This window comes from Neovison vison, chromosome 4, assembly GCF_020171115.1.
Source record: "Neovison vison isolate M4711 chromosome 4, ASM_NN_V1, whole genome shotgun sequence".
In the NCBI taxonomy this organism is placed as follows: Eukaryota; Metazoa; Chordata; class Mammalia; order Carnivora; family Mustelidae; genus Neogale; species Neogale vison.
Genome location: NC_058094.1, coordinates 178,476,372 through 178,492,310, shown reverse-complemented (window position 1 = coordinate 178,492,310; position 15,939 = coordinate 178,476,372). Strand labels below are relative to the sequence as shown.

The 15,939-nt window shown below is 43.0% G+C and overlaps 1 protein-coding gene across 2 annotated transcripts in view; it reads left to right on the top strand.

Moving 5' to 3' along the window:
* The first annotated feature begins 1,512 nt into the window (after positions 1–1,512).
* RAPGEF5 (Rap guanine nucleotide exchange factor 5) overlaps positions 1,513–15,939 on the top strand; it is a 223,528-nt gene continuing 209,101 nt past the window's right edge. For both annotated transcript variants that reach the window (XM_044246197.1, XM_044246196.1), the window contains exon 1: positions 1,513–1,743. In XM_044246197.1, coding sequence (XP_044102132.1) covers positions 1,513–1,743 — 231 coding nt within the window. The remainder of the gene's footprint in view (positions 1,744–15,939) is intronic.

The window sequence follows — 15,939 nt, the reverse complement described above, 5'->3', positions numbered from 1 at the left end:
TTAACACCTTGGTGTTTTTCTCATGTTTTTCCTCCTTACCTAAAGGATCTTCACCTTAGTTTCTGCATGATTCAATCTTCTACTCTTGACCTTACAGCACAACTCAAACTCTCTTTGTTGACTTTTTTTTTTTTTTTTTTGCCCATCCCAGGCCAGAAACATTTCTCACTTCTATGGCCTGGAATGTTCATTATCCATACTCACTTGGCAATTACTAAGAGTACAAGGCAATATCTTTGTTTTTCTATTGTGTTTTTCTACTCCTGGGCAAAAAAAGTCTTAAGTTCTTTGAGGGCAGAGATCACAGGTCGTTCTTCTTTTTTTTTCCTAATGTGGTCTATTTCCCCATATTATGGCCAAGCATCTATAACGAGAGGGGCTGAGCGCACAGTAGTTAAACCAACTGAGAGCTCTTACCTGTAATCCTTTCTTGTCAATTCTTTTTTCTTTTTTTTTTTTTCAAACAGGAATAAACTTACTCAATTTCAACAAGTCTTGGGCAAAGATGGGGCCCCAGTGTCCTACTGGTAAAGAGTAAAAGCCCTAGCTGGCTCTTGTTGAAGACAGACTGTGGGGGGGATGTGACGATTCGGGGTTGTCTGGATTGTAAGGCCCTGCTGGAATAGTTTCACTCCGGATGCTCCACTATTCCTAGCTCCTGGAGCGGTGTAAACAATGATTCACACCACGGTAGGCCTATGCAGTTTACCAAGCACATTCATCACATGCATCAGGCTTTCAGGGAAGGTCAGGTTCCAACACGTTAACTGAGATTCACCTTCAGGTCACCAGACTTGGATCTCTTTGCCAAAAGCCTATCATAGCCAACCAAAGTTTTCTCCCCTTATTCTTTAGCGATGAACGTGCCAAAGAGGAGAGGCAAGTCTATCTCAACGGTGTTTGACCTGTACCAGACTACGGAGCCTTTTCTGAAGTTCTTGGGCAAAAACCGTTTTTGAGGAATAGCGATTATGGTTTGGGTCTGGATTGTGCAAAAAGCAAGGAGGGACTGGAAGAGGGAGGAGTGCCCCAGACTTCCCAGTTCACACGGTGGAAGTCCAAGTCAACCCAGGCTGTTAGGTAAAAGGCGGTGAAGGAGACTCTTCAGCCTCAAGGAAATTGGGGGTGGGGGTGGGATGGGCAGTAGAGTGGGTTGGTGGAGGATTCTGGGAATCCCGCACCTGTGGATGAGCGGGTGCCCAAGGTGTCCCACCCTCTTCCTCTTGGGTTCCGGGAGTGGCTGAGGGGGGCCCCCCCGGCCGCGGGCAGAGGTGAGCCGCCGGAGGGGGCGGGGCGGGGCGGGGCGGGGCCCGGCGCACCTGGGCGGAGAGGGGGAGGTGCGCGGGGCCGAGCCTGCCGGGGGCCGCGGCGCGCGCCAATGGGCAGCGGCTGGCAGCGCGCCCCGCGCCCGAGCCGCAGTCGCGCCCTCTCGCTGCCTGGCGAAGGCGCGGACGGCGCGCGGAGGCGAGCGCGGGGGAGACGAGCTGCCGGCGCCGCAGCCGCCGTCAGGGCATGAGGATGGCCGTGGGCTCCGTGAAGATGCAGCCGCCGTGCGAGAGCCCGGCCCTGGCCGCGGCGGCGGCCGTGGCGGCAGCGGACGGCGCCCTGCGCCGCAGCCCCAGTGCCCGGGAGCAGGAGCGCGAACAGCCGCTGGCGCCGCCACGGCCGCGGCTGAGGGACCTGCCGGCGCTGCTGCGGAGCGGGCTCACGCTGCGGAGGAAGCGGAGCGCCGCCGGGGCCCGGGTGAGTGGCCCGGACCCGTCCGGCCCGAGTGGCCACGGGCGGCGCGCACGTGGAGCCTGCGCCCACCCTCCTGGGCCGCAGAGGGGGTACCTGGAAGTTGGGGAGGTGGCGGAAGGGGCGCCCTCGTGCGGGGTCCCGGGAAGGCGGGGTCCGGGGGGGTGCCCCCCTGGTGAGCAACGGTTTCCCCTTCCCCCAGATGCCCCTGACTTAACCCGGGGCACCTGGATTTGGAGCGGCGGACCGTGGGCATCCCCGGAAGGATGGCCGTTTGCCTCTCCCCAGAGGGGAAGCTGCAGGTGTCCCGGACCTAACTGTCGGCCAGCCCTATCTCGGCAGCAAGCCTCAGGCCCCACAAACGGGAGCCCAGTTTTCAGGAGGTGTGAGACGCGTGAGCTTGTTTGGAACGCCGCGTGGCAAGCTTCGGGCGTCGGGTCTGGTTCTGACCGCCGCTGCCACCACCGCCACTGACGAAGTGGAGACACAGGAGTTGGAAGTTCCCCGGGCGAGCTTCTAGCTCCAGGTTCTGGAGTCTCCAGCACTTGGTACTTGGTGACGCCCCCTTGAGCGGGAGGGTGCACACCCTCCACCCCGCCAAATCTTAAATATTGACTTCCTGATGGTGTGTTCAGATATGATTTCCTGGTGAGGGAGTGTCCCTGGTTGTGCTTCTAAGTGCATTTAATGGCCTGAGCAGGTCAGACATGTTTTGTTTGTGAAGCGGGATGGCTGCTGATTTTCTCCTGGGACTTTTCACAGGCCGCGCAGGAGACTGCACTGGGGCCTCGGGCCAAGGGCCAGACCCTCAGATTTTCCTGCCCACCAGGGCTTTGGGGCAAACTTTGGTAGATTCTACAAAGTTCTTTAGAATTTGTCACCATTAAGCAGGCTTTGCTGAGAAGCTGCAACAAAATGGACTTTGGGGGAGGGGGCTGTAATAAATTGAAGTCTTGGTTGCTTGCTTTAAAAGAAGACCTTACTGGAGGAACTGTGGCCCTTACAAAGATAGGCTTGTAGAAACGTGAGTGTTGGGAAAAAAACATTTGTTTTGGTGTGGCTTCCTTTGGGCAAGAAAGGTATGAATTGGTATAGGTCTTCAGCCTTCCCAGGTTGTGTTTCTCCTCTTCCTTCCAATGTAGGGATGACTGGGCATGATCTGCCTCAGAAGGATATTCCGAGGATTAGCTGGATGTAGGACTTCTTAAAGTCCATAACCAGTGGAGTTAAGGAATTGCCCACAAGTGACCTTAACGTGCGGCATACAGATTGTCTGCAAAGAAAGTGAGATGTGTCCCAAAGATGTGATAGCTAAATAAACACAAGAACCAGAGTTGTAGACTTTGCAAGAATCTGGGGAAAAGTAGGTCAAATCGTGTTCCTATTATCCTTGACAGTTACTTTTTCATGGCACAGAATACTGAAGACATGAGGGCAGCCAGGCAATCTGTGACGGGAATTGCTGAAGGTTTCTGTATAAATAGATCTGTGTGTTCATCTGCATAAAGGCTTGTGTTTCTTGCTGCCTGGGATGATAATGTGTGCCTTGCCAATATACATATTTGCTCTTCTTAATTATCCTGAATGTGGTTACTTCAAATAATACATACTTCATTAACCCTTCTTTGATCCTAATACTGTATTCCTTTGGGACATTCCAAATATATTTTGTAAGTACATGGCCAGTTTTTTTTATTGGGGAAAGATTGTCAAATTTTCCAATGTTGGAAACCCATACTTTTCAACTATTTCCCCTTCCTTTGACTTTGGAACCACCTTTGTGATTTTGGACCCTTCCTTAACAGAGATAGGAAGCGTTTGAAAGAAATTAAAAAACAACAACAACAGGTGGAATATGTACCTGTATTAGTCTGCTCAGGATGCTGTAACAGAATGCCATACACTGGGTGGCTTAAACAATAGAAATTTATTTTCTCACACTTCTAGAGGCTTGACAGTCCAAGATAATGTGCCGCAGACTTAGTTTCTGATGAGAGCTCTCTTCCTGGCTTGCCTTCTCACTATACCCTCGCATGGCCATTCCTCAATGCACATGGATGGAAAGAGAGATCTCCCTCTCTTCCTTTTCTTGTTACTCCACTAATTCCATCATGGAAGCCCCAGCCTCATGACCAAGTCTACCTCTGAGTACCTCCCAAAGGCTCCCTCTCCAGATAACCACGACAGTAGAGGGTAGAGCTGCAACATATGAATTTTGAAGGAACGCAGACATTCAGTCCATAACAGAAGGGTTACATAGGAAAGAGAAAAATAGGTGAAATGTGTACCAAACTAGCTGGTGACCTGTGAGCATCTGGTGTTACCTGGTTAGCCCTTTAATTAGATCAGTGGTGCTTGTGCAAACAATCATGGCTTAGATCCCTCTGTGGACTTTTAGTTTTATATTATATGGCCTGCACCTCCAGATTATAGCTGAGTGATTATGGGAACAAATAAACACAAATTTATTACCACTGGTTAAAAAGAAAAAAAAAAAGGGCAGCTGTAGGTATTACACAAGTTGGTAAGAAGGTTTGCAATTTCTGTATTGACCAAGATTTAATTTAGGAATACGTGTGGCACTTGTCCATGCTGCCTTGGGCTCTCACAAATCTGGACAATCAGACATCTACTGTCATCAAGTAAGCTCTTTGTAGGATGTGTTGCCCAACCCAGGTGCCTTGTAGGCTGTCTGTTACTGGGAAAAATTAAGCTGACTTTTGGTTAATACTGCAGAACTCCTGTGTGCCTTGGTGTAGTCACTTCTAATCATACTGAATTCAAAATGCAAACTGATTAAGACTGCACTCTTTGGGCTAAGTAGGGAATGACCACGTTTCACTTGGTGGGAGTACCCTAGCTACCTCCTAAAAGAGTGGTAAGATAGAGCACAGCTTGAATTTCCACCAAAACCCTTTAGTCATTCTTTAATAAAAGCTGTGTTATGGACATTATGAGAAATAGTGTGATAAACACTTAGCCTTCAACACTTACTAACATTTTGCCAGTCTTGTTTCATTATTTCTCTTCCCCACTTTTTTTTGGTGGGGGCTGGTATATTTTAAGGCAAAATCCTAAATATCCTATTATCTCACTCATAAAGGTGTTTGTTTACATCTCTGATAAGGACTTTTTTCTTTGAAAACAAAACCAAAAACCAAACTCAATGACTTCTATATGTTTTTCATGCCTAAAAATAGTAACAATTATTTATTTGAGAGAGGGAGACAAAATGAGCAGGGGCAGGACAGAGGGAGAGGGGGAAACAGACTCCCTGCTGAGCAGGGACCCCCCCCCAGACATGGGGCGCAATCCCAGGACTGCTGGATCATGACCTGAGCCAAAGGAAGATTCTTAATCGACTGAGCCACCCAGGTGTCCCTTAACAATGATTTCTTAATATGATTCCCGTATTCACATATTCTCAAAGATCTCTTTTTACTTATGATTTGTCGGAATCAGGAACGAAACAAGGTCCATACATTGTATTTGGTTGTTAGGGTTTATTTTTGTTTTTTTGTTTTTTAATATTAAAACTTTTTAAAAAAGATTTTATTTATTTATTTGACAGAGAGATAGAGAGCACAAGTAGGCAGAGGAGCAGGCAGAGGGAGAGGGAGAAGCAGGCTCTCCACTGAGCAGGGAGCCCGATGTGGGACTTGATCCCAGGACCCTGGGATCATGACCTGAGCCCACGGCAGCCGCTTAACTGACTGAGCCACCCAACTGACTGAGCTACCCAGGCGCCCTTGGTTGTTAGGTTTTTAAATCTATATTATCTTATAATAGTCCTCCTTACCTACTTTTTTCATGCCATTGATTTGATGGAGAAAGAGTGAGTGTACAGGTCATTTGTCTGATAGAATGGTCCAGTTTCTGGAATAATTTCTCACTTGTGTCATTTAGCTTGTTTCTCCATTCCCATGTCTCCTATAATACGGCAGTTAGAATTGAGGCCTGATTAGGTTTAGGTTCAGAGGCAAGCATACTTTGTAGGTGGTGCTGTTAAAATCTGTTGTATCACAACCACAAGACATGTGATGTCTGCCTGTGTCTCTTTTTGAGATGTTAAGATTGATTAGTGGGTTCTTACCTTTCTACCTTTCACCTAATGACTGTAACATCCATAGATGGTTGTAGCCTAGATCCATTTCATTAGGGATTGCAAAATGGTGATGATCGAAATCTATCATTTCTCTTGCATTTATTATTTGGGTATTCTATCTGTAAAGGACTTACCCTCATGAACTGTTTGGGTCTCTTGAAATTCAGATTGTGTAGGAAAAACAAGGAAGGGCCTAGTTTTTTTCCTTTTATCAATTTTCTGAGGAATGATTTGGTACCCTAACAGTCTCCCATGATAATCAGTGAGTTTTCTTTTTTTAAGTATTATAAGAATTTGTGGATCTCAAATTGTGTTTCAGTCCATTGCAGTCAATATTCTTTTGAACCAACAAGTTGTCCTTATCTACTCTATACTTTTTACAAGACCCCAGTAGTCTCTGATACCCTCCTTGCTTTCTGGCACAGGATACTTTAAGCTTACCTTGTCCATTTCCTGCTCCAGCCCTGAAATCAGCCATTTTCCCCAAAGAGCGCTAATCCCTTTTACTAAAAACTGTTCATTTTACTCCAGCCTTTGCCCCTCTTGGTGGTTGCGTTACTTCTTACCTTGGTCTTAGGCCTTCCATCTTAAGTTTTTTATTTCTTCTTAAATTCTTCTCATCAGGCTGCTTCTAAGACTGTCATTTTCTCCCTCTAATAAAATAGCTGGTAACTACCATTCCCTCTTTCTATATATACTGTCAAATTGCTGGGACTGACTTATTTTGGGCTTTGGCGGCTGTGATCTTTTCTGCAGTGTTCTACCAGTTTCTTCTTCTCTTCAAAGTCTGTTTTATTTACAGCAGACAGAATGATTCAGCAGTTGCGCCAAATTGTTCACCAAACGGTGACAGTCCGCTTTTGGATTAGTCTCCTCTCCCCTGATTTCTTCTCGCTCAGGCAGGGTCCCTGAGGCATGGCAGGTGCCCTTCCAACTTGAGAAATTGGAAGAACAGCGAGTGGCTCTCTGCATGAGGTTCTTTCTTTTTCATTTGTAGTCTCTACCCGCATGATTCCCTCTCAAAAATGAACAAGGTAGCCTGTTTCCTTTTTCCAAGCTGGAGTGTTTTAGGGGTGAGTTGACACCCTCCCCTGCTGGAACTAAGACCTTATTGATTGTGAAATACATACTGCTTCAAGTTGTACCAGTTTACCCAATTTATAGTCATTTTGTAAACATATTTCACAGGCAAAGCATGTAATTTTAATTCATTCTTTGTATTTAAATTCAAATCAGTGGCTAACAGCTCATAGCACTTAAGATTTAGAATTTACAATAATTAATCCTTGTGTGCCACGCGTGTTCTGCTACAGACATCATTTAGCCCTCACAACAAGCCTGGGAGTTAAATGCTATTACTTGCATTCTGCAGATGAGGAAACTGTAACAGAGATGGAACTTGCCCAAGAAACCAGAGGCGGAGGGGGTTTTGAATCTAGCCAGTCTGGTTCCGTAGTCCCTGCTCTGAATTGACTCTCTGGTTTTTCTCAAATGCACTGAGGACAGGGGGTCTATTTTAGTCTAAACTAATTAGCCTTATAGTACCTAAGAGCATTCTATTACCTTAGAGCATTCTATTACCTGAGAGTGGTTAGTGAATGCTGTCGATAATGCCAGACACTAATCTTTCTTTCATTTGAGTACTCCGAGGCTTGTGGTAGACCTACTGGGTGCAAGGCAGGGAGAAGGGGAAAATATCGTGGTTATGGGTGAATAGTGACTAATATTGACTAAAAGGCTCAGTTGGTTGGACGACTGCCTTCGGCTCAGGGCGTGATCCTGGAGTCCCGGGATCGAGTCCCGCATCAGGCTCCCAGCTCCATGGGGAGTCTGCTTTGCTCTCTGGCCTTCTCCTCGCTCATGCTCTCTCTCACTGTCTCTCTCTCAAATAAATAAATAAAATCTTAAAAAAAATTAAAAAAAAAAAGTAGCATTCTTTTTTTTTTTTTAAAGATTTTATTTATTTATTTGACAGAGATCACAAGTAAGCGGAGAGGCAGGCAGAGAGAGAGAGGTGGATGCAGGCTCCCTGCAGAGCACAGAGCCCGATGTGGGGCTCGATCCCAGGACTCTGGGATCACGACCTGAGCCGAAGGCAGAGGCTTTAACCCACTGAGCCCCTCAGGCGCCCCAAAAGTAGCATTCTTGGTATCATAAGCAAAAACAACCCAGGCCCACCTCAGTCAAGGCCAATACAAAAAGTCTGTGAATTCGCTTGCTTACTTTTTTCTTGCCTGCTTACGGTAGCCTGTCAGAGATAGGGCCATGAGGGGAGGCATGCACCTTCCGTGGAAGATGAGTCAGATCAAATATGAGGGACACATGTCGATCTTACTTGAGAAACATTGACTTTGTACCAGCTTAAACCTTGGTAGGATAATCCTTTGTTAACCATGGCTACAGATAAAGTAAAACTCCATGAGTGCTACCTCGAAAAATATTTGACAAGAGAGAAAAGAAATTATAGATTCATTTATTCTACTTTAATTTCACATAAATTCTAGTAAAAGACCTCAATGGCAAGTTAATGCCATATTTACTTTCTTTCTCTCTCCTCTGACCCCTGGTGTAGGCTTTGTTTGCATAATTAGATCCAAGGAAAAGAGCGTGCACTATGGCTTCAGAAATTGGGTTTCCATCCTTGCGTGAGTTATTCTTTTTTTTTTTTGGTGAGTTATTCTTGGAGTTCTCCAAGCCTCCATTCTTCCTTTAGAATGACATACATCATGGGGCAAGTTTTTCTGAGAAGAGAGACAGTGTATGGAGACTTTGGGGTACATTGGAGCTTAAATTTTTCCTTCCCCAGCTGGGTGCTTATTCTAGGCAAATATACATTTATAGACCTATTTATAGGAATCTAGTAACAAAAAAACTTTGCATTCGTATGCAATGTCAGGTTCCATGTTTTTAAAAAACATAATATCCTAACATACAGTGACTTTCTTAGATGTTATATAAATACTGGTACCATAACATAATATTCTCAGTTTCACATTTGCACTGTTTCTTAAATTGACTTGGGAGCAATTGGCAGCTTGCATAGCTGAAAATAGTTGTAGAGGTGGGAGATAAGTCACTGGTGATGACTTTGAGTACTTGTGATTTTTGTTTGCCTCAATGTTGCGTAACAACCTTTGTTAGGAATACTGATAATCCCAGTAATGCTGTGTGATCTAGAAGTAGTTTGTGAGAAGTTAGAAAATTGCTTGTGAAGGCAAAATAGTTAAGATCAGTGACAATTTTTTGTGGTCAATTATTATTGTGATAAATAATTCATAAATGGATGTGGGAAAGGGATGGTCTGCAGACACGACTGTGGATACTGGCATTTTTTTTGTCGGATTAGCACGTCAATAGTCCCCTAAAGACTGGATGCAATTTCACCTCTGAGGAAACTAGGGTCTAGAGAGGTTAAGTAACTTTCCCATGGTCACCCAGATAGAAAGTAGTAGAAGCAGACTGGAACCCAGGACTGCCTGATTCCAAAATCTATGGCCTTTCCTCAATACTGTGGTATCTGAGACTTTGACATACTCATAGCCTGTGGTATATTGAAAGAGTGAATGTACAAGACATTTCAAGTAAGTGCAAAACATAGTTCATTTTCTTTCCGGTGTCTTCAGTAATGGCTTCGAGGATCAGTCTTTAATTACTCACAAGGTTGACAATGGCTTGGGCAGCAACTGTCCCTCATCTTCCAGCAATAGCAGCCATTGTACCGGAAGGAAGGCTCCACTTGACTCATCCTGGAAGCCATTGTTTTCCCAGGAGGTTTGGAAGCCGACTAGCTTCCCTGTACAAATGCACTTGGAAATTTATAAAGCAAGCAGGTTCCTTTTCTGGCGTGTCTAGAAGATGAGCTAAAAAAGGAGGAGTTTCCTCTAACCCAGGATTTGGGGTCCTTACGGCATCTTGTTTGCTGTTTAAGAAACTTCAGGAAGCAAGAAGTATGGATTCCTGTCAAAGTAACCGAATCCATTTACAATTGAATAAAAAGCATCAAGAATATACAAATATATTAATAAAATTAAACTTTGGTATGTTTATCCTTCAATGTGGTATTACTACCTGAGGCAGATGGTTCTTAACTTTTATTTATTTATTTAATCCCAGGACTTTTTGAGAATTAAAAGATAGCACCCCAGAAAAACGCACATGTTAATATATTTTTTGCATCTTTTTTCAGAAGGCTTGAAGCTGTCCTGACACCTGGTCGTCACAGACCTTCTGATTTAAAAGCCTTTCTCTGTCTCTAGAGAGTACCACCATGGTTCTATAATTGTTTTACTTTTGACCTTTACTTCTAAACATCTAGCATAGTATTAAGCACTCATTCCATCGTCAGTAAATAGTTCCTTGAATTAACGTGTTTTACCAGTGTGTTGAATTAGAAATCATCTGCCTCTGACTATAATAAGGGCACTGGTGGTGTTGGTGATAACTGTTTTTGTTTAACAAATCCTTGTATCACATTTGTGGTGTTGAGGTTGTTTGGAGTACCCCTAACAACCTTGGGCGGCAGTCACCCTCACTGTCTTCTTTTTTCCCCAAAGAGGGGAACAGAGTGGTACAGAGGTACAGATTTTAGTGTCTCCCAAAATGAGGTGCAGAGAGGCTAAGGAAGATGCCTCAGGTCACCCAGGAAGTGGAGGAGCCCAGAATGGAACCCAGGAAAACAGTCTCCATATTAGGAGGTCTACCTCTTCTGCTGTATCCTCTCTCTAAATAATGTATTTCTTTAATTACAGTCTCTCTTTTTTTATTTCAACCCTTTTGGAATAGGGATGTATATTAAAGTCCATGTGAACATTTAATGGGATACATTTCCCCTCGTGAAGCTGTTCTTAAATTGATGGAATGTGTTAAAATTTGGGTATCTTAGAATAAAGGAAACTATAGTAAGTCATGTTCTAGTTTTTAAATGTAGCTGCATAGTTTATTTGTAGAAGTCTCAGAGTAAATCACAGCTTTAAAATGATGCATATAAGCACAACCATGTCTATTTATGAAGTGTGAAAAATGTGGGTTAAGATTATATTAATGATTTATATGAACACTGATATTGCTTGGGTAATAATATAAATGTCAGAGGAGAATAAACTTAGTATTTTTCTACAAAAAGCATAAATAGCCTCAGAGAAATGTTGAAGATTAAAGAAACTGAAAATCTTTTAAGTGAAACTTTATATTTTTGGTATTTCTGTGTTTATATATAACTTCTTATGCATAATATAGAAACATAAATTTATATTATATATCATTTATAATTCATTTTAAAAATTATATTTAAATTTAATTTATAATTTAAATGATATTTCTACTTTATAATTTATTGCATGTAATGTATATTATATAACTACATCATTTATTATTATACAATTTGTTATATAATTTATTGGTTTCACAGGTTTTTTTAAATTAAAATTTTAAGTTAAACCTCTTATATAAATTTATTTTTTTAAACTAAGTACTGTGAATATATTGAAATGATAATAGATTTAGACTTGTCTTTGAGTCACCACTTTGTGTGGTGAGTTGGCAGAGCTTACCTTCTGTGACTCAGTTAAACTTTTAAAATTTTGTCTGCTTTGTTCATGAGGCATTGGCTTCTCCCTTATAAAATGCTTTTCATTTTGCATTATTTGTATTAGCCTAGGAAAAAAATCGTTATTAAAATTAAAGAGTTCTGAAAACCAGGGCTTCTGCAATCTAGCTGGTTGTCTTCCCATATTTTTTTTCCTAACTGGTCTAGCAACTTAAACTCCAGCCCCATTGGTGGTTTTGTTGTTCAGTTGAATTTGACCTTGTCAGATCATTTACCTGCAGCTGCTCTGAGGTGTACATGCAGATACTTGTGATGGCCTAATGCTTACACCTTTGGCGCTGACTGTAAATTTGTTTTACTCTCTCCTGTTACTGTTGTGGGAAGTGAACAGCTTATCACTTCTGTTTGGTCTAACACTCTAAATGTTGACTATAATGAACAAACACGACAAATGGTTCACTCCATCGTTTTGTGCTGTGAATTTATATATAGGTATGAAATTCTTCTTTGGTAGGGAAAAAAAAAGAAGGGAAGATGTGTGATGATACCTTTTAGAAACTGGGGCAAGTATTATGCCTCTTTCAAATAGAATTTGATTGTGACATAGTAAACAGTTTTCTATATGTTTGTCACTTAACAGCTGTATGATCTGGAATAAGTCAAATAACCTTGCTGATTTTCTGTCGCTAAAGTGTAATACCATTGCTCCATCACGAGAATCCACAGTATATCGATAGGGGACTAGTTTTCATTTCTTGATTCTTGTCTGACCAAGGTCAGAGAAGTGGTCTTTCTCCACTGAGATGCTAGTTGAACCCTAGGACACTTTGGGGCATATCTTAGACAGATGGAAAGATGGATCATTGATATTCACCATATTTCTTGAGTTGGGGAGGAGGAAGATAATGCATTAGTCGAAGAGCACTGGAAGATACAGGAAGAATCTAATTAAATCAAGAATCTGTTATATGAAAAGAGTAAAAAGAACATACCTATAAATCTATTTCTAGAAGGTTGAATTGTTTGGCCATAAACAGAATTCTCTGAGAGATATCAGAAGAGAACTTGAGATAGCCAACCCTTTGTGTCTGAAGAGCTCTTAACAGGAAGTTCTATCTTCTTTCAGATAAGAGGTTTGTTGCTTTTTCTTGTCGCCACTGAAAGCTGTTTCTTTGCCTCAAATTAGCAAATTAGCAATATTTGTTCTCCTCTGCTGTTTTAAATTTTATCACAAATCTTCAAAATAGCTCCCATTGAAACATTCAGATTTCCTACTCTTCTGGGCATATAACTTCTTAAAAAACAAACAAACAAAAAACAAATCTAATCCTGTTCTAATCTATCTTGAATATCTCATGAACTTTGAGTTTAAAAAAAAAGCAAATTCAGTTCATTAGTGGTTGGCTGTTCACTCTGCTGTCTTTTATATAATGATTTACATTTACAAAGTGCTTTCACATGCATTCTTATTTTACTGTTTTCATAACTCTGGAATCAAGTATTCCTTTCTTATATGGATTCAAAAGTATCTTACTGAGTTTTTTTATATGCTATACCCTCAACATCTGTGAAGCAAAGATAGGATGGTGAGACTAAGCAAATTAATATGTGAAGGCTGTTAAGACAGAGGTAGTTATGCAGAGAAAACCTAGTGTGAGCTGCCACTGTTGTCATTGCCATCCTCCTCCTCATCATCATCACCGTCATTGTCTAAAATGACAGATCTGAGGGAGTCCAAGGTCAATCTCTTTGAAAAGCTGAAAGAGCTCTTACTGTTTATGAATAGCAATTGACTGAAAAAACTGAGACTCAGACATTGCGGTCTTACTGAAGATCATAGTGAGGAAGTTAAGAGGGGGGGGCTCCGTAGCCTGAACTCCTGGTTGGTCCAAGGGTCTGTGTAAAGTTATCTGTGGACTCTTTACAGTCCCTATCTTTAGTCTCTAAAGCTAAGGAAGACCTCTCAAATTTTAGCATACTTGAGGATCCCTGGAGGGTTTGTGAAAACACAGATTCCAGGAGCCCCACACTTCAGATGTTTAACCAAAGTCTCTAGCATGGGTAGGGCCCAAGAATCTGCATTTCCATCAGGTTCCAGGTGATGCTGCTGGTCCATGGGCCACACATAGTAACCCTGGTCTCAAGGGCTGCCAAGAGTTTGGTGACCTTCCTCATCAGAAAGTTAACTGAGGCCAGGAGTCTGCCTGGTTTTCTGTTTGCCACTTCCATGATGGAAAGCCAAATCAAGGTGGAGGACCATGACAATGAGACTTTTATTTAATTAATAATATTGGAAACTACCCCTTTTTGGTTTCTACAGAGTGACTGGTAGTTAAAAAAGAAGTGGCAAACATTTGAAACATAAAGAGTTTATGGCACCTGCGCTGATTGTTCTGTTTGTCCATCCCATATACTCTCTGCCCCTTTTTGTTTTTCTTTGTACCTTGGAGGCTGCCTCTGGGTGTTCATCACTGGGGACTTTGGTTACGGTTCAGTCGATGGAAGGCCGGGAGAGAGAAGTCAGCAGTATTTGTCTACTGTGCTCCCTCTGCTTTTCAGTGGTGATGGGGGTGACCGTCTAGAGCTAGCTACCACTGGGCTGTCACTCCTCAGTCACTTGGGCACTCTCCAGCCTCCAGGGAAACTGTGTGTTTTCCTAGTCCCTCCCAGTTGTGGCTTTTAAAGGCTTGTTGTTACTACCTCCTTTGTGCTGCAGTGTCTCCTGTGGGGTCTCTGAACCTTGCCTGCACATCTTTGATAGGCTCTTTCCTGAGAGGACCTTGGCCTGATGTAGGAGCCCAAGGAAGAGCAGTGTTAGGAAGAGTGACAGTAGAAGGTGTAGCCACGGGGAGAAGAATTTCATGAGTAGAATGGACATTGGCAGTGATTGAGGCAAGAAGTCAAGCCTCAAGCCCCAAAGTTTAGATAGAAGAGGAGGGTGAGGAATGCAGGGAAGGGGCCTGGCCTCTAGGGTGACACTGAGCTTAACAGAAAGTCCTGAGAGGTCCCTGGTAAGCGGCTAGAACTTGTGCTAGAATGTGACTGACCGCCATTCCTGCATCATTCCTGTGCAGGCATTTAGATGGCTGGGGTTCAGAATCAGAGAAGCTTTTACATGAGGAATTTGTATCCTTTCTCTGTGATTGCCTTAGTTTTGTTTTTTGGTATTTTTTCCCCCTGCTGCTGCCTTTTTCCCAGAAGCCCTTAGCATTGTTAGTCTATACATAGGAGCTGTAAGACCTTTATGTGGTACTTTGATCTTGGTTAATTTTGTTGCAGTATATTGAACATGTTCTGAAATGCCTGGGAACACTGCATTCACAAAGTAACAAACAGTTGAATAGAATAATTACACCTTCAGTTCCTTTGCCCGTGGGTTCCAGTGGTGGGCGTGTCAATAAGATAAAAACCATTTCTCATGGTTTTGGTGCTCAGCCAAGTCATCTTCTACAGTAACCTCACCAGGAAGCAAGGCAACAACACAAACTCATACCAATTCTCTATGTTTATCAGTTCGTTTATATTAAAATGTTATGCTTAGGATAAAACTGTTTCACACCCTTTATGGATCGTTTTGGGGTAGTACAGGTTGAATGCTACCAAGAGCCAAATATTTTGTGTTAATCAAGGAAACACTTAAAGACAAAATAGGCTCTCAATTTCAAATTTTCTATGATTAAAATTTTTTAGGAAGAGAAAAATTTCTCTGTGAGGGAAAATTAACTCTATAATTTTTCCCCCTCTTTCTGGGTTTTCATACATTTATGTATTAGAAAACATGGGTGTGTGAAAGTTAGGGCTTGACCTCTTATAGTTGAGGCAAATCATGTAACCTCATGGTACACAGTGTGGGACAGATGGAAGCATATGAGCCCTTTGTGTTTCCTCCATTTCCCCTCCTTTCTGGTCAGTCATCCTCGGAGGCTTGGCAGCTGGGCACAGAGTAGAAGAGCCTTGCTCTGCCAGGAAGGGGATGGATCCCTAGATGAGGGCTGCCCAGAAGTAGTGGTACATGAGCATCATCTGTTCACCTGCTAGTGGAAACTGAGCAGAGGGAGCAAGAGGGATTCCAGTGCAAATGACCCCGGTGAGGGCCTGATTCTGATCAGCCAGGAGAAAGGTGCTCAGTGTGGTGGAGTGGACTCAGTTCCCTTCAGTCAGGCAGGCTTTCTAGTCTCCAACACTTTCTTGTTTTCAACTCTAGTCTAGAGCACAAGTCCTTCCGATCCCCCTCACTGGGGAAGGAGCTCTAACTTTTTTTAAGTATCTCCTTCTCTGGATTGGCCCCAAGAAATCTCTGGTGAGCCTTTCTGTTGGTTTTTTGAAGACTCATCTCCTTACTCACTTCCCTTGCAATGAACCATCCTTCTTTCTTCGGGTCTGGTTTCCTTTGGCTGTATCATCCCTGGTTTCTTCTCCTCCTTCCCTCCCAACCTTTGTTCCTTTAAGGCTTTGCAGGTGGGCTGTCTGCCCACAACGTCTTCTGTGAACCACCTCATCCTTTTGTTCACTTTCCTTAGTTCACTGAACAACCCTCCTATTTCTTCATCCT